Genomic DNA, 22965 nt, shown 5'->3' with positions numbered 1-22965 from the left:
GACCCATGTGAAGCCTCTGTGAGAATGGTCCTGACTTTTCTACTGCCTTCTTAGTCCTCTGCTCCAACCACCTGGAAGCTGAGTCCTCCCAGACACCCAGAGCCCCACATTGAGTTACATGGTTCTCACAAACCCCTGCTTTCTACTGCCATCTGGGCCTGGTGTGGCCAGAATCTTGGAGCTGAGGCAGCCACCCAAAGCTGGGGCTGGAAGGGGCTGGATTCCATCCTAGACCCGCACAGATACATAGGTGTTGTGTGAGGGTCCTTACTAAGCAGGAGAAGGGAATGGGGAATCTCAGAGTCAAGAGAACTGCTTGTGATCCATTTGGTCCCTTGGGGATGTCAGTTTCTCTCTGCCCCTGTCTTCCCTTCTGCACAACTGGAAGAGGGTCATATCCTGCCCAGGTCCCAAGGCTGTTATCGTCAGATGAACCCCCCGTCTGCCCTGGCCCTTTCTAGCCCTGGTCACACTGCATCCTCACCCATCAGCCCTTAGTTTATCCTGCCTCAGAGACCCCCAAGTTCTTCCCTAGCACATACATATGCCTTGGGGCCTCTGGCCTCAGATGACCTGCCAGTGGCTCTCCAGTTACAGTAAGCAGAAAAACATTTCCTTTGTATCAGGAATGGTTCTGCCTGAGTGGGCTGACAAGCTGGAGGGCTGGGGGGCACTGCTGTTCTTTCTTCTGTCCTTTCTGGGTTTGGCATCTCCTCTGGGAGCGTCAGGAGACTGGGATGATGGTAGTGATGAAAAGGGGGAGGGTTTAGGTTTGGGCAGGAGCAAAGAGAATTTCCTAGCCAGGGTTAGGTTGCAAGCAACCTTCCTGGCCCAGTCCATTGTCTATCCTAAACCTCACCTTCCCTACACCTGACATCTCATTCTTTTTTCCCTCCTCCCAGCTACTCCTCTGTTGGGGGTGATTCGTGAAATAGAGCATGCTAGAGAGAAGATATGAGGGATGTGGGTGTGGAGGGCGGGGAGAGGGAATAGAGACCATTTTGAGTTGCCCAGCTCTCTCATCCAACACACATACATGCAACTGGCTGAGACCTGGCTGTCGGTGAGACAGCAGCACTACGATGGGAGCGGGATCTCAGAGCTGGAGGCAGAGGTGGGAAGATGAACTGAACTGACTTTTCAGGACAGGGAGAAGCAGAAGGTGGGCAAGCAAGGGGCACCTGCCCATCCCTCCCTCAGGGCACAGGCCGCTGGTGGGGTAGGAGAGCACCAGACAGGGTCCGCTGCGCCAGTAGGCTGGTGGGGATGAGGGAAGAAAAGGTCCTGAGTTTATTTTCTCTTTCTTTTTTGGTCTTGCGGTGCGGCTTGTGGGATCTTAGTTACCGGACCACGGATGGAACCCGGGTTTCCGCAGTGAAAGCACTGAGTCCGACCCACTGGACCTTATTTTCAAGACTAAAAAGGATCCAAATCTTGTCGCTTAAGACTGTTTTTTTTTTTTTCTTTCAGTAATAATTTATTGAGCACTTCTAACGCCAGGTACTGTGAGACAGTAAAAACTCGTGTCTTGGGAGTTGTAAGTGCAGAGAAGGGGCAAGAAAGATTTCAAAACAAACGGTGTAGGTTTGGCCGCTCCAGGGCAGGAAAGGCGGGAGACAGCTTAACGTAGATGACATCTGAGCCGGCCAGGAAGGTGGAAAAAGGGGCTTTAGTGTGGCCCTTCCCCCAGGTCGGCAGCTGGATCTCAGCCCGGAGGGCCGGCTTCGCTCCCGTCTCCGATCTCCTTTCAGCTCATTCATCCATGCCTGGGCCAGGGGTGGGCGGGCAGACAATCAGACACTGTTTTATCACAGGCATCGGCGGCAAACTCCCGCTTGGCGCCCACAGCGCGCGACCGCCGGGGGGACGAGTCCCTGGCGAACGTAAGCGTCTAGGCCTCTCAAGTCCAACCAGGGAGTAGCGCCGCAAGGCGGGAGGTCTGCGCTGAGGCCAGTGAGATGCAGAAAGCACGCCCTTCGGGCAGGACCTGCTTTCCCCACAGCCCCGCCCCGGCTCTGGCCTCCAGTATTCCCCGCGTCGCCGCCGGCCGCGGTTCTCCCGGATTTGGATCCGCAGAGACCGTTACCTGGGCACTACAACTCCCAGAAGGCTTCGCGACCAGGCGGCCTAAGGAGCATTGGAGAACGGCAGGGGGTGGGCCCTAATGGGAACTGCCTGGCAACCCTCGAGCGGACGTGGCGTATGGCCCTACCGGAAGTTCCGGGAAGTGGGCCCGGAGGCTGGTCGGAGCTTCCGGGTTGGTCGCGCGCCTTCCTGCGGCTAAGATGGCGGCCGAGCATCCCGAGCCTCCTAAGGGAGAGTTGCAGCTCCCGCCGCCGCCGCCTCCTGGGCACTATGGTGCCTGGGCTGCCCAGGAGCTTCAGGCCAAATTAGCAGAGATCGGAGCTCCCATCCAGGGTGAGGAGGATGGGAAGTCAAGGGCCGGAAAGTTCAGGCCTGCGGGGAAGCGGAGCTGGTTACCCCGGAGACCCGGGGGCGGGGGTTGGAGGCTGGCCGCGGTGGCCTGACTTGGGCAGGCTGGCCTGCTCGGCCTGACCTACCCCGTTGATCCTGTGCTTTGCTTAGCAGGGAGTCGCGAGGAGCTCGTGGAGCGATTGCAGACTTACACTCGCCAAGTAAGTGTTGGTGGTGGGACATGAGGATAGGCCGAGCCTTTGCAGGAGGCATTAATGACCCGTTACAACTCGGTCTTTGTTGTTTACGAATCTCGGTACAGCAAGTGGGGTCTTGGCTGCTTCTTGTCTGCTGTGTTGTAATTGCTTTTATATATATCGTTTCTCCCCAGAGCCCATTCCGAGCTCTGACAGACAGTCACTGGGTAAATTCTGTTGAATAGACGAGAGCGAATGCTGTTTCATGCAACAGCTCCTTTTAGACTGCTTTAGAGTCTTTTCTTTTTCACAGACTGGCATCGTCCTGAATCGTCCCGTTCTGAGAGGTGAAGATGGGGACAAAGCTGCTCCTCCTCCTATGTCAGCACAGGTAAGGAGACTGTCTAACTTGATAAGATTCTTTTCTACTCAGAGTAGCCCCTCCTCTGAGCGTACAGGGGATGCACCTAGCCCTTTGGGCAGGGAGGACACTGATGAAAGAACTGGGAACTTTTCAGTTCTTCCTTCGTCCAGATTCTTACTTCCTTTCTCAGTGTCAGCTCCAAATTTCATGTGTCATTTAAGATTCAGCTTAAATATCTGGAAACCTGACATAATCCTCCCCCAGCTGGAAGTAATCACTCTCTTCTCTGCCCTCCCTGTGCAGAGTTCCCATGTTATTCAGTGAAAAATTAGGGCTTACTCTCTGATTTAATTTCATATCGTCTATATTTAATCAGTCATTGGGGCACACTGGGTCTTATTTATTCAAATTCTCTCAATTTCCATGTCTTTTCTGATCCAGGATTTGATTGTTTTTCTGTAGAGCAGTGGCCCTGACTTGGGGTCCCGGGACTTACTTCTATGTGTGGCATAAGAAGGTTTTTATTTTCTGAGGGGATGAGGAGTTTTTAGAAGGCCTTTAGAGGTGTCCCTGAGTCTCCTGAAATTGTATGTGAAGTCTGTGTTCATGATGTTTTTCTGGGGCAGAGTTGATAGCTTTCATCAGTTGGTGCCGCAAAGTTAAAATGCTCTTCTTTCGGTACTGCTGTAGAGTGTTCTTTTCTTTCTTCCTTTGTGTCTGTGGCTGCACTGGGCCTTCACTGCTGCGTGCAGGCCCTTCCAGTTGAAGTGAGGACAGGACAGCTGTCTAGTCGTGGTGTGTGGCCATCCCTTCGCAGTGGCCTCTTGTTCCAGAGCACGGGCTCCAGGGTATGCGGGTTTCAGCAGCTGCAGCACACGTGGCACATGGGCTTAGTTGCCCCGCAGCACGTGGAATCTTCCTAGAGCAGGGCTCAAACCCATGTGCCCTGCATTGAGCGGATTCTTAACCACTGGACCTTCAGGGAAGCCCATAGTATTTTCTTGAATGCAAGAATTGTGCATCATTTGACTTTGAATCCCAGTACCAGGCTTATATGAGTTCCCCAGCAAATGCTTGCCATTATATAAATGCTTCGTAGTTAATGGTCTTATTTTTTACCCCACAGCTCTCGGGGATTCCCATGCCGCCCCCACCCATGGGTCTCCCTCCTCTACAACCCCCTCCACCACCCCCACCACCCCCACCTGGCCTTGGCCTTGGCTTTCCTATGGCAGTTGGACCCCGCCCGCCAAACCTGGGGCCGCCTCCTCCTCTGCGGGTGGGCGAGCCCGTGGCGCTGTCTGAGGAAGAGCGGCTGAAGCTGGCGCAGCAGCAGGCGGCATTGCTGATGCAGCAGGAGGAGCGTGCCAAGCAGGTAGGGCAGGTGGCAGCCTGAGCCTGGGTCCCACCAGGGTCCTGAAAGGGGAGTAGGGCCTCTGGGGGAGCTGGATCCTGGGGCCACAGCTTCTGGGAAGGTCTGGACCAAAGTCTTTGGGGCCTCAGCTGGAAGAGCAGACCAGGAAGCAGAGTTGTGGCAGACTGGCCAGTGGGGTGTTGGTACTGGTATGAGCTTATTTTCTTTTTTAAGCAGGGAGATCATTCACTGAAGGAACACGAGCTTTTGGAGCAGCAGAAGCGGGTAATGCCTCCCTCATCCTAACCTTTGACCCCCATGGTCTAATCCATCATCTGTCACTCCTAGTGCTGACTGTCTAAAATTAGCAGTGCCATTCAGGTTTCCCTTGGAGATCACCTCACCCTCATCTAAGTTCCAGTATCTCCCAAATAATTCTTTCATGTAGCCAAGGAATTGGTAATCTGTGGACTATAGCCTGTTTTTGTATGGCCTGTGATGTAAGGATGGTTTTTATATATTTGAAGGATTGTTTTGGGGAGATGGGGGAAAGGAATTTACAACAGTGTACAAATAACCCAGAAAGCCTAAAATATTTAGTGACTGGCCCATTACAGAAGAAATTTCCTGACCCCTACTGGGCTTCCCCAATGGCTCAGTGGGTAAAAGAGTCTGCCTGCAGGAGACACAGGAGATGTGGGTTTGATCCCTGGGTCGGGAAGATCCCCTGGAGAAGGAAATGGCAACCCACTTCAGTATTCGTGCTTGAAAAATCCCATGGACCAGAGGAGCCTGGCAGGCTATAGCCCATGGAGTTGCAGAATCAGACATGACTGAGCAACTAGGCACTCGTGCATGCACGACCCCTACTAGTCTTACATGATATCATTTTAGGTACATTGGAGAGAGGATTCTGGGCTAATTTAGTCATTTGTATCAGATTTAGTTCAAATGTGTATTTAGTTAGGGAATGATGCATAAGATCCTCAGTTACTGAGATGCATTGTGTTAGCTGTCACTCACTAGGTTATTCAGGAGTATTAGGAGATAAACATTGACAGGAACAAACATGGAGATATTTACAGAGTGTTGTTTTTGCCCAGATTGTGGTAGATCTTGAGGGGTCAGTACAAGAAAATAATTTATTGTTCTTAGAAATAACTTTATCTTTTGGGAAGAAAAATCTTGTTAAAAAAATAGGCAGTGTTTACTAAATATTAAAAAAAAAAGTCATTAGGAACCAGTGTTTTCTTTGGGTTTTTCTTGGTGTCATTTCCAAGAGTTTTCTTTTGTTTTGAGAGGACTCCTTCATTTAGATCAAGAGTGTGGAAGCATGGGGGTGGCAAGGGTATCAGAGTGCTGGTGGTACCTGATTAATCTGTGCTGGTACCTGATTAATCTGTTAACCTGGCTGAAAGGCTGCATTTGCTGGGGGCTGCCTGCCCAGTGGATTTCCAGAGCTGTGTCCCCAGCTCCTACTTCCCTCTTGTAGGCAGCTGTGTTACTGGAGCAGGAACGACAGCAGGAGATTGCCAAGATGGGCACCCCTGTCCCTCGGCCCCCACAAGACATGGGCCAGATTGGTGTTCGCACTCCTCTGGGTCCTCGAGGTAAGAGCCTAAAAATGGAAGGGAAGGGCAAGGAAGGTGATGGAATTTTTTAACTTAAGTATATATCACAAAAAAGTGCACATAGTGTAAGTGCACAGTTCAGTGAATTTTCACAAACTGAGCACACCTGTACTGCTAGCACTTGGTCCAAGAAACAAGATTATTAGCACCCCAGAAGTCCTCCTTGCCTTCTAGCCCCTTCTCCCCTCCCAAGAGTAACCATTACCCTGGCTCTGAAGCAAGGAAGTAAGTTTTAAAATGTGTGACTTACTCTTCTGACATTAGATGTTTTTTCCCCCCTCTCAGTGGCTGCTCCAGTGGGCCCCACTCCCACTGTTCTGCCTATGGGGGCCCCCGTTCCTCGGCCTCGTGGTCCCCCACCGCCCCCTGGAGATGAAAACAGAGAGGTGAGATTGCAGGGTTCTTCCTGGGAACAGGAGAGTGTTTTAGAAGGGGACTATTTCTGGATTTTTAGAGAAGGACTCGAGAGAAGATGGGAGAACTTCTGGGGGTGGGGTTGGTTGGTGGAGGGGATCCATGTTTACTTAAAACACAGGTAGGGCAGGAAGTCGGTCGGGTCTGGCAGACATTTCTAGGGTGGGATTCTGGGGTTCGATGCTAAGGTGTAGTTGAATCCACTTGGTGTCCACTGTCGAAGTTCCCAATGCCTGGCCAGCAGCCTTTCAAGTCCAAGAAGTAGAAGTCGAGAAAAAAGGGCCCTGTGATCACCCCCTCTTCCTGGCTTGTCTCTGGCAGATGGATGACCCCTCTGTGGGCCCCAAGATTCCCCAGGCTTTGGAAAAAATCCTGCAGCTGAAGGAGAGCCGCCAGGAAGAGATGAACTCTCAGCAGGGTGAGTCCTAAGGGCTACAAGGACAGAGCCTGCAGAGCTGGGGCTGAGTCTGCCTTCCGCCTCCCTCCCCCGAGGAGGATTCAAGAGAGAAACTGGCTCTGGGGACAGAGGGGTTACCGTGAAGAGATTGATGGCCATCTTCCTCCCTTACAGAGGAAGAGGAGATGGAAACAGACACTCGCTCGTCCCTGGGCCACTCAGCATCAGAGACTGAGGAGGACACGATGTCTGTATCCAAGAAGGAGGTATGGGGGGAGCTGGATCTGGAAGGGATGTTGGAGAGAGGGTTTGGCCACTAAAAGAATCCTGTCCCAGATCTTCAATAGTTAGTAGCTGCTGGGACTTCTCGTGATCCAGCAGTCAAGACTGCGCTTCCACTGCAGAAGGCATGGTTTGCTCCCTGGTTGGGAAACTGAGATTCCACATGCTGTACAGTGAGGCCAAAAAATAGTAGCTGCTGTCTCATGCCAGTTCCTTGTCCAGAGCACCTTACAGATATATATTTTTTTATTCAATTGGCCTAAATCATTTGAATCCTGAGCGTCATACATGCCTCCATTTTAGAACTGAAATAGTTGAGGTTTAGAGAGGTGCAGTACTTTACTCAGAGACACACAGTTTGAGAGGGGCTGAACTTCGTGGTCTGACTTCAAGGCCTCTCTTTGCAGTTGCTCGGGGAAAATTGGGTGAGGTGATTAGGGGTTGGGAGGCAGGCATGGTCTTCGAATCTCTGACCTAGTTGGTTTACCGTGTTTCGGCAGAAAAATCGGAAGCGTCGGAACCGAAAGAAGAAGAAAAAGCCCCAGCGGGTGCGGGCGGCGTCCTCTGAGAGCTCTGGGGACCGAGACAAAGAGTCCGGCCGCTCTCGGGGCTCGGAATCCCCAGCGGCCGATGTGGAAATTGAGTACGTGACTGAAGAGCCTGAGATTTATGAGCCCAACTTCATCTTCTTCAAGAGGATTTTTGAGGCTTTCAAGGTACAAGGAGCAGTGCACTCGGAAGGGGCACTGCTGAGCCGGGGCAAGGTGAGGGGGTGTCTTTTTCAGAACCAGCCTCAGCTGGGGTTCCAAGCTGTCTTGTCTCCTCAGCTCACTGATGACGTGAAGAAAGAGAAGGAGAAGGAGCCAGAGAAACTTGACAAAATGGAGAACTCTGCGGTGCCCAAGAAGAAGGGCTTTGAGGAGGAGCACAAGGACAGTGACGATGACAGCAGCGATGACGAACAGGTGAGGCCACGCCCCCTGTCGGGGGAACAAGGGCTCTGGGGGCGAGTGGCCACGATGCATCCTGCAAGGGACCGTGGTGGCCTCTTGCAGGGGAGAAGCCCTTTGGTAGCTTAAGTTTCAGGGTAAGCTGGGAGGTCTCATTATCACCTAAGAGTCCCGCTCACAAGAGAGGATTGTTCTGCTCTAGGAAAAGAAGCCGGAAGCCCCCAAACTGTCCAAGAAGAAGCTGCGCCGAATGAACCGCTTCACCGTGGCTGAGCTCAAGCAGGTGAGGGCTGAGAGGCTGAGGCGCTTCTGCAGGCCCTGGAGCCCAGGAGCTCTGGGAACCTCCAGGGTGTGGGGAGGAGGGCTTTGAAGGAGGCCCAGGATGGGCCCTCTAGAGGAAGGGAAGGCAGGGCAACTTTTGGTCTGAGAAGCTCGGACTCTGCAGAGGGATGCTGCTGTATTTCCAGCTCGTGGCTCGGCCCGACGTTGTCGAGATGCATGATGTGACCGCGCAGGACCCCAAGCTCTTGGTTCACCTCAAGGCCACACGGAATTCCGTGCCTGTGCCACGCCACTGGTGTTTCAAGCGCAAGTACCTACAGGGCAAACGAGGCATTGAGAAGCCCCCCTTTGAGCTGCCTGACTTCATCAAACGCACAGGCATCCAGGAGATGCGGGAGGCCCTGCAGGAGAAGGTGAGGGCCTGGCTGGCGCTCAGAGCTGCGCTGGGGGATCCACTCCTTAGCTGCCATCTGCTTCAGAATTGTATCTGGCTCCCAAACCCCACTCCACGTTAACTGTCTGATCGTTGATCCTTTAGTTTAGACGTCAGCACTGCATAGGACACAAGAGGGCTGGGAAGACAGGAGGGGAAGGACAGCTCCTGAAAGTCAGACCTCACCTCTCTGCTCAGCTGGCTCCCTGCCCCCACTGAGACTGCTGGTTCCTTGCGGCTCTGTTTGCCCCTTTGTCTCCCTGTCCTCCTGCCTGCCTGCACTTTGCAAGCTCTGAGCCACACACCGTGACTCCTTCTGCAGGCTGCTTTTGGCTGTTTATAGCTCTCTGCCTGCTGTGTGAACTGATGCCCTTGAGGCTAGAAATGTATGCTGATTGTTTAACTTCCTAAATTCAAACATTTTGATTAAATACTCTGGTTAGGTCATTAGAGTATTTTTGTGTGTAGTGCGCAGATTCAGGAGGTACCAAAGTACATGGTGCAAAGCCTGCCTCCGAGGTAGACTCTTGTCACCTACTTTTCTGCAGAGGCAACTGATGAGGTCAGTCTATTGATCAGATGGCTTTCAAATATTTAACATACATAGCTGAGGGTGATTTCATATGTTACATCTGTTTTGTTCAATGTGGATCACATTTTGAGGGACTTGAGCAGGAAGGATTTTGGTGGCTTCTGTGATGAGATAAATGAGGTTTCCCTCTGTCTCTTTTGGGAGTAGGGATTTGGGCCTGCCAAGAGTCGAACTTGCTGCATACCTTTTATGGTGTGTCTTCTGGCATTCTCCACAGGAAGAACAGAAAACTATGAAGTCAAAAATGCGAGAGAAGGTTCGGCCCAAGATGGGGAAGATCGACATTGACTACCAGAAACTGCACGATGCCTTCTTCAAGTGGCAGACCAAGCCAAAGCTGACCATCCATGGGGACCTGTACTATGAGGTTCGGGAGGGGGCAGGGAGGCAACGTTGGGCCTTTGGTCATGGCTGTGTCACTCTGGGTCAGAAGGGCTCTGGAAGCAGGTACGGTGCCCCCTCCCCCCAGCCTTTGCATTGTCCATCAACTCCCTTTGGATGGGATGGAATTGGAATAAGGTGGTCCTCTGAAGGGGATATGCAGATCGTGTTTTTGAGGTGATCGTTGTTGATGGTGGGTGATTTGGGAATAGAGGGGCCAAGGGCGGGTGCTTTTTAGATACACTTCGTATTGGGATAGGGAAAATTTTTTTTCTTTTTGAGCTTTAACATATTCATCGCCATGGTATCTTGGAAGTTTTGAGGTGGAAGGACCTTGGATCTTCTCAAATGCCTTCATTTAGCAGATGAGAAAGCCAGTCCTTGAACTTGGCCATGTTCTCATAGTGGGTTAATGACTGCGCTGGGAGTCTTGCCTTTCCCCCTCCTTCCTGGCCTTTATTCCTTTCTCTACTGTAGCCAGGGAAAGAACTGATGAGAGTCAGAGTGGGAATGGGGGCCCCCACCGGGACTCTGTGGATTGGGACTTCTCTTTGTTCTCATGTCCTCTTGCAATTGACCTCCCCGCATGTGTCTGGAGTCCACAGTACTGCATGCTTGGCTTTTTCCTCAGGGGAAGGAGTTTGAGACGCGGCTGAAGGAGAAGAAGCCAGGAGATCTGTCTGATGAGCTGAGGATTTCCTTGGGGATGCCAGTAGGACCAGTGAGTGCCAGTTATCCGACTGGGAAAGAAGAGAAGGGGCTACTAATTGAGGCGGGAGGGAGACAAAAGGATATGGTTGGCCAGATGGTATCCTGTGCTCTTTCTTCTGCAGAATGCCCACAAGGTCCCTCCCCCGTGGCTGATTGCCATGCAGCGATATGGACCACCCCCATCATATCCCAACCTGAAAATCCCTGGGCTGAACTCGCCTATCCCTGAGGTGAATCCTGTCCTTGCTTTCGTTCTTAGCTGGCTCTACATTTTCACTAGAGGGTGACTTTTTTCTTCTTTCTCATTCTATAATGTGTGTTTTTTTTTTAAAGGAGTAATTTTTTTTTAAACCCTGAGATATTTGTCATAAAATGCATAAAATGTCCGATCAGAATTGATAAGTACAAAGAAGAAAACATACCATCCACATTTCACCAATTAAATTTAATATCTGGTGAATGTGTTACCAGATATCTCTGATATACACATGGATAGACAGACAAAATTTTATCTCAAGAATGGTGTTAAACTTACCGTTATTTTAAAATAATAAAACAGTAAATAGGAAGAAAAATGAACAGAGTCATTAAAGTGAAGACAAAAGAAGTAATTGTTCAACTTCAGATAGAATTTTCTGTTCCTTAACAGAAACAGATTCTAAAAGCTTGCCGAAGTTAGGAAAAATCAGTAAGAAGTTGGAGCCATGTGAAGTACCTGTTTTCAGTTTCAGAGAGTATGACTACAAAGGCTGAAATTATTAGCATTTTTTCTGCTTCCCACCTCCCATCCTGTTACCTTCCAATTTTTGTTGTTTGCTAATTTTGCTTTGTAATGCTTTAAAACATTTGATTTTTCTCTGCAGTTATAATCTCCAGAGTTCCCAAATGTTAATTCTGTACTTTGGAGCATGACTTTTCTCTCGGGCATCAGTGTTTCTTGGAGCCCAGGCATGGAAGTGATTTGTATTTCCTGTCTTGCAGAGCTGTTCCTTTGGGTACCATGCTGGTGGCTGGGGCAAACCCCCAGTAGATGAGACCGGGAAACCCCTCTACGGGGATGTGTTTGGAACCAATGCTGCTGAATTCCAGGTATGGGCCATGACCAGCAAGCTTGGTCTTACTTTAGGTCATGAAGTTCAGAGATAGTTGATTTCTAGCTTCATTATCAGAAAGATGTATGTTCTGAAGTTTCAAAGTCTGAGAAAGGGGCATACGTTTCCCTGAGACATAACTCAAGCTCTCCACTAGACTAGGCGCTCTCTCTGGGTAGGGATTATTATCTGTCTGTTTACTCTTAAATCTCTCCCTTTTACAGCCACTTGACACAGGATACATGTATAGTAAACATTCGTTGAATGAATGAGTGGTGTTTTTCAGACCAAGACTGAGGAAGAAGAGATTGATCGGACCCCTTGGGGGGAGCTAGAGCCATCTGATGAAGAATCTTCAGAAGAAGAGGAAGAGGAGGAAAGTGATGAAGATAAGCCAGATGAGACTGGCTTCATTACCCCTGCAGACAGGTGGGGGAAGCAGGAGAGTCTGCCTCTTCGCAGTGGTCTGTTTGTGTGTGGGGACCTTGTCTCTACTCCAGAGCTTGTATCTCTCTCCACAGTGGCCTCATCACTCCTGGAGGGTTCTCGTCAGTGCCAGCTGGAATGGAGACCCCCGAACTCATTGAATTGAGGAAAAAGAAGATTGAGGAGGCGATGGACGGGTGAGGGTGCCAGGCAGGGCTGAGAGGGGAGGGTTTTCTAGGTAGACGGGCTGACTTGTTCCTCCTGCCTCCCATGTCCACACCCCCCCATGCACTAGCCTTTTACCTTTTTTTTTTTAACAATTATTGAACACCAGCTCTGTGCCAGGCACTGCTCTAGGCACCGGGGCATCAGCAGTTGAAAAAAAAAGTCAGGTGAGGTAAACAAGTTGTCAGAGAACAAGACAGTTTCAGATGTGGGTCGGACATGTAGTGGAAGGAGGCTGAATAATGGGGTGTAGAGGGCGTTGGGTGGTAGGGGAGCCTTTGGGAAGGCCCACGGAGGAGGAGGTATTTGGGCTGAGAGCTGGGGCAGAAGGAATTGCAGGAGCAAATGGAAGAACACTGGAGACGTTCAAATGTTTAAATAATGTACAATTCTTATGATGGAAATTTCAATTGAGATAATTGACCATTTAAACAAAAATAATAACCATGCAGTAGCCTGCCTTTTTGCAAGCTACAGGGTTCTAGGCTGGCAGTATTTCCTTCTTTGATTGCTTTAAAGGTGCTGCTTTGAGTGCCGTCTTTCTGGCCTGTCTTGCCGGGAGCTCTGTCTTCACCTTCCGTTGGCCCTCTGTGCGTTTGTCATTTTCCTCTGGCTGCTTTCAGGATTCTCTCTTTATCGCTGTTTTGAACAGTATGACGTGCGTTAGTTTTCTTTGGGTTTGTTTCTTCCTTTTAATGGTTTGATAGTTTCTTTTCTTATTTTCTTTTCCGTTTTCTTTTTGGCCTTGCCTCGAGGTTTGGGGAATTTGATCCCTAACCAGGCATTGAACCTGAGCCCTGGGCCCCAGAAAGCACAGAGTCCTCACCACTAGACCGCCAAGGAATTCCTGTCTTTGGATTTCTTTACTTGGGGCTTGTTACACATCTTAAATCTGTGCTGTTATAGTTTTTATTAATTTTGGAAAAATTCTGCCCGTTATTTCTCTAGTTTTTCTGTTTCTTTCTCTTTCTCCTCTCCTTTGGGAACTCCAATTATACATCTACTAGATTTCTTGAAGTTGTCCTGCTGCTCACTAATGACTCTGTTTATTTAAAATTTTTTCTCGTTTCTTTTTGTATTTCATTTTAGAAATTTTTCTATTCCTGTGTCTTCAAGTTGGCTAGTATTTTTTCCTATTTCTAATCTGACATTAATCCCGTCCAGTGTAGTTTTCATCTCTAGCAGTGTGATTTGGGTCTTTTTATACCTCCTGTGTCTTTTCTTTGACTTTTGAACATATGGAATCCAGTTATGCTAATATGTGAAAAACATGTATCTACTCAGCTGCGCCAGCTCTTAGTTGTGGCACATGAGATTTTCATTGGGGCATGTGGATCTTTAGTTGTGGTATGCAGATTCGTAGATGCGGGTATGTGGGAGCTAGCTCCTTGACCAGGGTGGAACTGGGCCTCCTGCCTTGGGAAGGCGGAGTCTGAGCCACTGGACCACCAGGGAAGCGCCGTGTTACTATAACATTTGAAGGTGCTGGCTTGCTGTCGCTAACATCTGTGCCAGTTCTGGGTTGGTTTAAATGAACTGATTGTTTTCCTTGGTAAGAATTGTATTTTCATGCCTCTTTGTCTATTTAGTAATTTTTTACTGAGGTTGTGAAATGTACCTTGTCAGGTTAAGGTTCTTATAAATCTTCAGTTTTGTGCAGGGTTACTACAGTTAAGGCGCTTGGAAACAGTTAGATCCTTTCAGGTCCTGCTCTTAGGTTCCTTAGGCAGGACTGAAGCAGTGCTCAGTCCTCCACTGCTGAGGCACGAGGCCCTGTACTCTGCGCTGTATCCTGTTGACCAGGCCCTGCTCCCAGACCTGAGGGACGAGCAGGCATGTGTGTAACTGCCAGGGCCTTCCGGTGGTTCTTCTCTGGCCTTGGTACTTTCCTCCCACACAGTCCTCGCCTGAGAACTGAGGTCTGGAGGGGGTTCTCTGCAGGTCTCTTGAGTTCTCGAGTCTCTGCTTTTTCTTTTTAGGTCCTCTGTCCTGTGATCTCTAGTCTCCTTGGTTTCCCTGAATCTCCAGCTTCACCCCTTCAACTCCTGGAGTCCTCGGGGCTCTACAAGCAGCTTCCCCTCCTTGTTCTGTAGCCTGGAGACTCTCAGTGCAGTAGGAACCACCTCACTTGTTTCCTGTCTCTCAGGAATCTCCTTTGTTGCTCATGTCCAGTGACTTGAAAACCACTGTTTCATGTATTTTATCCAGTTTTTGATTGTTAGGTGGGAGGGTAAATCTGGTCCCTATTACTCCTTGTCCAGAAGCAGAAGTCTCAAGTTTTGTATATTCAAGGAAGAAAAAGAAAGGGTACTGGGGCTAGGACCTAATGAGCAGGGATTAAATAAGGGGCCAGATTATGAAACTTTTAGGTCACGGGGATGAGTTTGGGTTTATTCAAATAATGATTAGGAGCCGCAGAGGATTTTGGGCAGAGGAGTGACAGGATCTGAAATCTCTGTTTATGGCTGGCTGCTTAGTGAGGATGGATTTTCACCTCTTCCGGGGAGGGGGTGGGGAAGAAGTCATGGTCTGGGTTGATACTGGTATATTTGCTCTTGTTTTTCGAGTAAAATTCTTGAAATAGGTGACACTTTTTCATCTCATGGATCTCCATGATCTGTAGAGGCAGCTCGGACATTATTTTTCCCCTGGGTGTCTTGGAATCTCTCGGGGGAGCTCAGTGGAGCTCAGTGGGGGCATTGCCCTTGTTCCTTTTGTTGTCCCTTCTGGAGACCCTTTCGTCCTTTCTTTTTGAGGTTGACCCCCTTGTTTGCCTCCTTGTCCTTCACAGAAGTGAGACGCCTCAGCTGTTCACTGTGTTGCCAGAGAAGAGAACGGCCACTGTAGGGGGTGCCATGATGGGCTCAACCCACATCTATGACATGTCCACTGTGAGCACTTGGAGGACACTGCCTCAGGGGGCTGGGAACGTGGGCAGGAGCTCCAGCTTCCTAGCCTCGCTTTGGAGAAGACAGTGCTCTGATTTCTTTTTCAGGTTATGAGTCGGAAGGGCCCGGCGCCCGAGCTGCAGGGTGTGGAAGTGGCCCTGGCACCCGAAGAGTTGGAGCTAGATCCCATGGCCATGACCCAAAAGTATGAGGAGCACGTGCGGGAGCAGCAGGCACAAGTGGAGAAAGAAGACTTTAGTGACATGGTGGCTGAGCATGCTGCCAAGCAGAAGGTAGGCGCTCACACGGGACCAGGGCTGCCTTTCCCCTTGGGGTGGTGTCCTCTAGTGGTGAGAGGAAGGGAGGACGCAGTGCCTGCTGCCCTGAGCTTCCTGGTTGCTGGGAACCTTTGGAATCCTCTGGTGGGCTGCCCTCTTTAAGGTCGATGAAGCTGAGACACAGGGAGGGGAAGGAACTCGTCTGAGTCTGAGGGTTCCAGTTTCTAGACTTCCCACAGATGTATGTAGCCACATCAGGCTGCCCACCCTTGTTTTGGGGAATCAGCGGGTTGTTTAACCTGTTGTGACCTGTTTTTCTCTCTCTCCTACAGCAAAAGAAACGGAAAGCTCAGCCCCAGGATAGCCGTGGTGGCAGCAAGAAATATAAGGAGTTCAAATTTTAGGCCCCTGTCTTACACCTGGCCTTCTTTAAAGCCCTTTGCCTGGACATCTGGGCTGCTTCACACTTGGGCCCAAAGAACCAGCTCTCCTGCTATTCCCAAGGCCTTGTCGTTTTCATGTTCTTATTTTAGACCTGTTTTGTAAATAAAGCTGTTTCCCAAGGAAAGAGATGAATATGTAACACTCCTGATCCTCCCTCTTTTAGTCCCCTTCCGCAAAAGGATGAAAACAGCCATTTTCTGTGGCCTAAAGTGGTCCAGTGTCTGGGGGTGGGCACCTGGAGCAGATGTTATAGTTGAGACTGGTGATGAAGCTAAAGCCACTCTGAGACTTTTTTTTTTTAAACCACTGCCTGCTTTTGTAGGAAGGCTCTGGAGGAAGGACCTCCACGTCTGGTTTGACCTTACTAGTGTGTCCTTGGGGACTAAAAATAGCCAGCTTAGTGCCCAGCTGGGCTGAGGAAGTGCAGTGGGCTTGGCAAGTAGGCCAGGTCAGGCCTTTTAACAGACCTTGTGGCCAAGAGTCCAGGTCCTCACCTGGGAGAGAACGCAGCTCAAAACCTCTAGATTGTCCTGAGTCCATATGAGCCCCTGGGTGGTTTCATCAGCCATCTCTAGGTTTTGCAGGTGGGGGCGTGGTTGGGGGCTGCTTTCCTAGGCTGTAGTCCCTTGTGTCCCTGGAAGTCTTTCCGACAGGCAGGACTGGGTGGACCCATGGGTCCCACCAGCAGTTGCCAAGCACTGGGGAGAGAAGTCACACAGTGCTGCTGTACCACTCATGCTGGTGTTAAGTGCACCATTTGAGGAGCTGCCATGCGGGAGGCTTCCAGATGCTTCCTGGAGCGGGGAGTGTGGGTGACTCTGGGGAGGATAAGGCAGTTGAGTAAGACCTCAGAAGGAATAGGATTGTAGAAATATAGTTAAGTGATAAGGCAGAAAAACATTACAAGTATAAGAAATTGAGGGCAGAGGTGGGGACTTGGGACTCTTAATAGTTCTTTAGGAGGGGGACATCGCAATCAGAAAATCAGGGCTTAGCTTTAGAACGTGCCAAAGGCTTTTTGGACTCTAGGTCCTTGAGCCCCTGACCACACTGGGGAGAAGAGGCGGAAACTGCCCGGCCCAGAAGCGTCCAGTCCACCACCGGGTCCCCATCGTGCCCTTTGCTGGTCGTGGCGAAGAAGCCCCCCGGAGCCGCAGGGCTGGTGTGAAGTCGGCGGTCGGAAAGCGGGTTTGGGAAGGCGGCGGGTCGGGCCTCAGGTCTACAGACCCGAGGGGCCGAGGCGCGCTCCCACGGCAGCCCTCTCCGGGCCGGGACCGCGCCCCGGAAAAGCGGAGTTTCCGCTTGGCTCTGCTGCCACCGCGGAAAAGGAGAGGGGAGAGAAATGGGCGGCGAGGTTCAGCGGGCTACCGCCCGGCCGCGAATTTAAGGATAGGACCCGGCGGAGGGCGCCAAGCCTCCGACCCCCTCCCCCGAGGAGCGAGGGGCGCGCGCGCCCGAGCGCGGCCCCGCCCCCGGGCGCTGGGTGGGGCGGCCGCGGGCCGGGGCTCCCCGCCCCCTCCCCGGACACGCCCACCCAGTGTCTCGGCGGCGCGAGCCGCAACAGGCAGCGGCGGGCGAGCGCGAGGACCGCGCGCCGCGAGGCCTCGCGCGTGCGTGCAGCTCGCGCTCGCGCGCTCGAGCGGGCGGGCTGAGCAGACGAATCGAGCCCCCGCCGCCGCCGCGGGAGAAGCCTGGGCGGTCCTCGCGGCCGTCGCCTCGATCCCCGTAACCCCCGCGCCTCCCCGCCCCCGGCCGGGCCATGGCGGAACGCGGAGGGCCGGGCGGTGGTCCCGGAGGCGCCGGGGGCGGCAGCGGCCAGCGGGGCTCCGGGGTCGCCCAATCCCCGCCGCAGCCGCCGCCGCAGCAGCAGCAGCCGCCGCCGCAGCAGCCGACGCCCCCCAAGCTGGCCCAGGCCACCTCGTCGTCCTCGTCCACCTCGGCGGCGGCCGCCTCGTCCTCGTCCTCGTCCACCTCCACCTCCATGGCCGTCGCGGTGGCCTCGGGCTCCGCGACTCCCGGCGGCCCGGGGCCAGGCCGCACCCCCGCCCCCGTGCAGATGAACCTGTACGCCACCTGGGAGGTGGACCGGAGCTCGTCCAGCTGCGTGCCCAGGTGAGCGGCGGGCGGGGGGCGACCAGGCCCTCGGGGACCGCCCAGCCGGGGCTGTGACAGGCCCCCGCCTTCCTATTCCTCCCCGTCCCGTCGGCCAAGGGGGGCGCCCCGGCCCTGGATTCCCCCTCGGCTGCCTCGCTGCGTCCCTGCCCAGCCTCCTGGGGACTCCTCCCGAGGGGACCCCGCCCTCCTCTGGCATGCCCGCCTTCGGTCTCGGGCCGGGACCACCCTCTTGCCCTCCCAGAGCGGGGCCCACTGCATTCTCTGCCCTGGGCCTTCTGACAGAATCCGGCCTTCCTGTCCGTTTCCCCGTGAAAGTCACAGACTTTTTTCCCTGCCTCGCCAGCTCCCGTGGGCTGTACCTGTGTTACATGGATGTGGTGTAGATCTCTCTAGATATTATTATTTCCCAATATACTTGGCATGTGCCAAACTTGGTTGTCATCTTCTGCCAGGTAAAGCCCATATGGTAACCCTTAGGGCTTCTAGTTTGTGTTCAAAACACACGTCCATTTGTACTCCAAATACACACATTCTGTCTGGGCTTTTATGGTCTTGGAAAAGTCCTATTTACTGTGTTTTCAAGTGTATTTTTCATCCTCTCCTCCGCACCCCCAGTAACCGGTCACATATTCTCCTAGCCCTGCAGGGCCACATGTTCCTAACTGCAATCTATTCCTCTGTCTGTTGGAACCATGGGGACTTTCCATTGGTAAAATGTACCTGAGTTGGGCTGTTTTCTGTTTCTGTATGGACAAGGCAGTCTTCTCACGCACTTTGGGGACAGTGTGCAGTGTCTCATAGTTTACCCCTTGACTAGACACTGTGGAGTTGGTTTCACCCAGGAAGCCCAGAGAAGTGCCTGAAGGTGGTATTTTTTCCTGTCACCTCTAAACCGAGTTGATTCTGCTGTCTTGGAGTGTGACTTGCTCCTCACTCTGGAAGCCCCATCTTGGGCAGATGGACATGTAAGTGGGGGTTAGGGAGCATGGCTTGGTTACATCTTCAACTCTCATTTTTCTCCAGCCCCCTTCTATTTTGAATTGTTTCATGCATACAAAATGATGTATGTCCTAGAGAGGACTTTAAAATAAAAAAAATGACAAGAAGCACATCTCTGTCCTTGACTCAGCTTGAGAAAGAGCATTAGAGTTGCGTTGGAGCCCTGGGTGCCTCTTCCCAGCCACGTCCCCTGCTTCCCCCTACAAAGGTAAACATTATTCTGAATTGTGTGTCCCTCATTTCCCGGTCTTTTAAAATTAGTTTTACTACGTATGTGCGTCTCTAGACAATGTTTTTTCGTTGTGAATGTTTTGGGAAGTTTATATAAATGCTCTCATAATGTATGTGTTCTGTGACCTATTTGTGTGTGTGTGTGTGAGTGTGTGAACTCAACATTGTTTGTGAGACTCATCGATGCTGTATGGTAACTCGAAACATTTTCCCTAAGGGGTAAGAATTTCACAGTACGAATATACCGTAAATCTCCTTTTGATGAACATTTGGTTGTTTCCTGTTTGTTAACAGGAACAGTAATGCTATAAATATTTTTGTCCAGGACTCTTGGCGCTTCTTGCAAAAGTTTCTTTAGGATGTCTTTGTGTGTAGGGGTGGAGTTGCGGTTGGAAGGATATACATCTGGAATGTTTTTAGATAATGCTGGATTGTTTTCCATCAGCCCCCCTCTGCTCTTGGTGTCCCTGTGTTTCAGCATTCGCTTCACTGATTTTACTTTCTTTTTTCTCTGTCATTTCTTCAGGGCAGTCGCGAGCCACACCAGATTGCTTTGGTTTGGCCAACACCCTAACACACACCAGACTCAACTAGGAGTTCAGTATGTGGTGGCTTACCCCTCCTGGTCCTAAGCAGGCCTGCCTTTCTCTTTCTGTGCAGGCCCATCTATAGCTGAAATAGCCTCATCTACTTCTTTCAAATACACGAGCACTGAGTCCCTTCCTCCCTGGGTCCAGTGTGAGTAATTCAGGCTTGCCTGTCCTTCCTTCACATCTATCACTACGTTTGGTGACATTTGGACAGCTGCCTTCTCTAGCCTGTTAGATTGAAAAGGCATAAGCTTACTGACAAGAAGCTGCTCTGCCAGCAAGGAGGATAAATAAAATCACCGATGGCTGTTGATTTCCAGTCTGTCCCTATTGGTCACCGAGAGGTCCAGAGAATAAATTTTTCGCCCAAGAAACGGCTAGGCATCCTGATGAAATCAGGAATTATTATGTTGGTGTGGTGTGAGAGCCTCAGGCTGGCTTGTTGCTGTCACCTGCAGGGAGCATGCAGTCATGTCATGTCTACTAAGCAATGCTTGGGACTGTCAGCTGTCCTGCTCTGACTTTGTTTTTCACTCGTCACCCTTGTGCCTCCCAGCTCCTGGTGGAACACTTGTGCTCTTTGGAGCGTGTTGTTTTATCTGCAGGATGGAAAATAACACCCTGTGGGGAGAAAATGGCCTGCTCTTGGCCCTCCCCGTTATTAGAGCCATCCAGTTAGTTTGAGGTCCCTTGGTATACTTGTTCACGTTGTTGAGGGTGTATTGGCAGTCTGCACTCTGTATTTCACCTTGAATTAACATTCTCATCTCGTGAAGCTCAATGAGACATAAACATGTGATTTATGTGCACTTGAGAAATGTCAGTGTGATTGTATGACCCAAGGTTAGGTATGTATGAAATGTCATGGGATTCAGTCTTGTGAAAACGTCATCCTCTGCCTGGTGTGGAGAAGAGAGTTGAAAAGCTGAGCGCAGGGAATGTCATGCTCCTTTTCTTGATCCCTGTAGAAATATAATGTACTTTTGGGGAAGGAAAAAAAAAGCTTTCCCTTTATTAGATGTTTAAATAAAATTGTTTGTCAAGTAGGTGCTTTGACTAAACAGCTACTAAATTCTTTCAGAATCCACAGTATTTTTTTTCATGAATGAAGAGCATATCTGTAGTTGGCTTTAAAAATAACTAAAGCTGTTCTATTCATTATCATTTTTTATCAGTATTTTTTATAATAAAAAGATGTTTTTTCCAAAAAAAAAAGCAGTAGATTTTTATTCTTCTCACCTGGAATTTCAAAATTTTCACTGAAATATAGTTGATGGGCAATGTTATGTTAGTTTCAGATGTACTGCATGGTGATTTGACATTTGCATACATTACAAAATGATCGTCGTACGTCAGTAACCATCTGTCCCCATACAAACTTACTGCAGTGGTACTGACCATGTTTCTTATGTTGTATATGACTTCTCTGTGGCTTAAAATAAAAAGATTAATACATATCCATGATTAGAAATTCAAGCAGTACAGAAAGATGAAAATTGTAAAGGAAAGCCCCTATGTCTGTTCTTACTCCCCAGAGGTAATCATTGTGAAATATAATTGGCTGTTAAGATTCTGGACTTCCCTGATGGCTCAGTGGCAAAGAATCCGCCTGCCAGTGCAGGAGACTTGGGTTCGATCCTTGCATCAGAAAGATCCCCTGGAGAAGGAAATGGCAACCCAGTGTTCTTGCTGGGAAATCCCTTGGACAGAGGAGCCTGGCAGGCTACAGTCCATGGAGTCGTAAAGCGTTGGATATGACTTAGTGATTAAAGAACAACAATCAGTGGGGAGGTCAGTTATAACAGTTCCTTTATGAAATTCACAGCTTTTAAAGTCGGCACCACTTCACACTTAGCATCATCTTCGGCACCAGGTGGCAAGTAGCTTGATGTCACAAGAAGGGTTTTAGCGTCTCATTGATCCCTTCTCTATGCTGTTTGTATGGTGACGTTTCCCCTCATGTTCTTTCCTCTTTTTGAGTTGTGTAAGTAGAGACAGAAAGATGATTAAATTTCATAAGTGTACTGAATTCTTTCTGTAGTGTCAAACTGACTGAGGGGACAACATGTGCTCTGCTGTATCACTCAGGAACTGTATCACATTTGTCTTTGAGCCCAGAGCATATTTGCATATTCTTATCTGTATGTATGCTTAGGGAAGGAGCTCAGTGGTTATCAGTCACTTCTCGTTTAGACCACATTTAGAAAAAAAAGGATGTGACCATGGCCGAGTTGGCGTCACTGGCCAACTTGCAGTAGAAGTGTTGATTTCATGAAGGCCCTTGAGGCCAGTTGCCCCTCTAAGCATGAAAGCTCTAGGCAAGCCAGGATATACTGCTGCTGTTCTTCCTGTGTGCTGGGGCAAATTCTCCAATGCCTTGGTGTTTTGATCTGTTGATTGGTAATACTTTTACTTACTCTCCATTTTAATATGTGGGTGAAATAAATGTAAAATAAGAATAGGGTCTTCGCTGGTGATCTAGGGGCTATGACAGCACACCTCCCCTACAGGGGGCATGAATTCGATCCCTGGTGGGGGAACTCATGGTTCCCACATGGCTCCCACATGGTTCGTGGTATGGCTGAAAAATAGAGAAAAAGAAAAAGAAACAGTTGATAAAATAGAGCCTATAGGTCTACAGGAGAAAGTACTTCTTAAATGATAGATATAAACTAAATGTAATTGATCAAAGAGAGACCTGGTGAAATTTCTATTATTTCCCTAGCACTGAAAGTCTGAAAAGTGTATCTGTACCTTAGAAGATTTGAATTTCACATTGTGAGTGTTGTAATACAATAGCCTCTCTATCGCGGTAATATTATCCACCGTCCCTGCGGAAGCTCAGATTCCTTAAGTCAGAGACAGAATGACTTTCACAGAGTCCGTTTTACATGTATTGATTTACAGATCTTTTGGACACATGAGTGGTTATGTGATTTCCTTTTAAACTAGATTTCCAGTTTCTTAGCTGAGCCAATAAGCTGCTGCTGTTCTTACTTCTGGTACCATCTCTGTGTGCATGAGGAAGGTGCCAGCCAGAAAGTGCTGGGGCTGTGTGTTTTTACTGCTTCATTCCTAGAGGCTTGTCCTGTTTTGGCCTGGACTGGAAGGCTCAGTAGGTCCTCTGAAATTTGCAGTCAACTTGGCTTGAATCTGTGGTGTCACATTCTGGGAGCACTTTGAGAAAACAAGGAAGCTGTGGGAATGATGGCAAGAGTTGGGTCTTCTTCCATTGTGAGTTTGGAGTGGTATTAAGGGCTCTGGAGAAAGGACAG

The 22965-nt window shown here is 50.1% G+C and overlaps 2 protein-coding genes across 3 annotated transcripts in view; both read left to right on the top strand.

Annotated features, from left to right (window-relative positions):
* The first annotated feature begins 2268 nt into the window (after nucleotides 1-2268).
* On the top strand, nucleotides 2269-15879 carry SF3B2 (splicing factor 3b subunit 2). 2 transcript variants are annotated; one of them, XM_086384793.1, is made up of 22 exons: nucleotides 2269-2418; nucleotides 2590-2636; nucleotides 2926-3003; nucleotides 4103-4351; nucleotides 4565-4615; nucleotides 5823-5940; nucleotides 6247-6347; nucleotides 6697-6793; nucleotides 6947-7038; nucleotides 7555-7770; nucleotides 7882-8019; nucleotides 8207-8287; nucleotides 8472-8699; nucleotides 9529-9678; nucleotides 10324-10413; nucleotides 10526-10633; nucleotides 11385-11492; nucleotides 11781-11923; nucleotides 12016-12117; nucleotides 14937-15036; nucleotides 15141-15326; nucleotides 15644-15879. In XM_086384793.1, the coding sequence occupies exons 1-22, from the start codon at nucleotides 2286-2288 to the stop codon at nucleotides 15713-15715; spliced, it is 2688 nt and encodes an 895-aa protein (XP_086240919.1). In that variant the 5' UTR covers nucleotides 2269-2285; the 3' UTR covers nucleotides 15716-15879. The 2 variants fall into 2 exon arrangements, with proteins under 2 accessions (XP_086240919.1, XP_086240918.1); XM_086384792.1 differs by having other exon boundaries at nucleotides 2587-2636.
* Nucleotides 15880-17095: 1216 nt separating this feature from the next.
* Nucleotides 17096-22965, top strand: part of PACS1 (phosphofurin acidic cluster sorting protein 1) — a 150164-nt gene continuing 144294 nt past the window's right edge. Inside the window, exon 1 of the mRNA XM_086384788.1 lies at nucleotides 17096-17867. Coding sequence (XP_086240914.1) covers nucleotides 17515-17867 — 353 coding nt within the window. The 5' untranslated portion in view covers nucleotides 17096-17514. The remainder of the gene's footprint in view (nucleotides 17868-22965) is intronic.

This window comes from Bos grunniens, chromosome 29 (genome assembly GCF_055505025.1).
Source record: "Bos grunniens cultivar Pamir isolate PY7600 chromosome 29, Bosgru_T2T1.0, whole genome shotgun sequence".
Lineage (NCBI taxonomy): Eukaryota > Metazoa > Chordata > Mammalia > Artiodactyla > Bovidae > Bos > Bos grunniens.
This window is presented reverse-complemented; position numbering and strand designations above follow the sequence as displayed.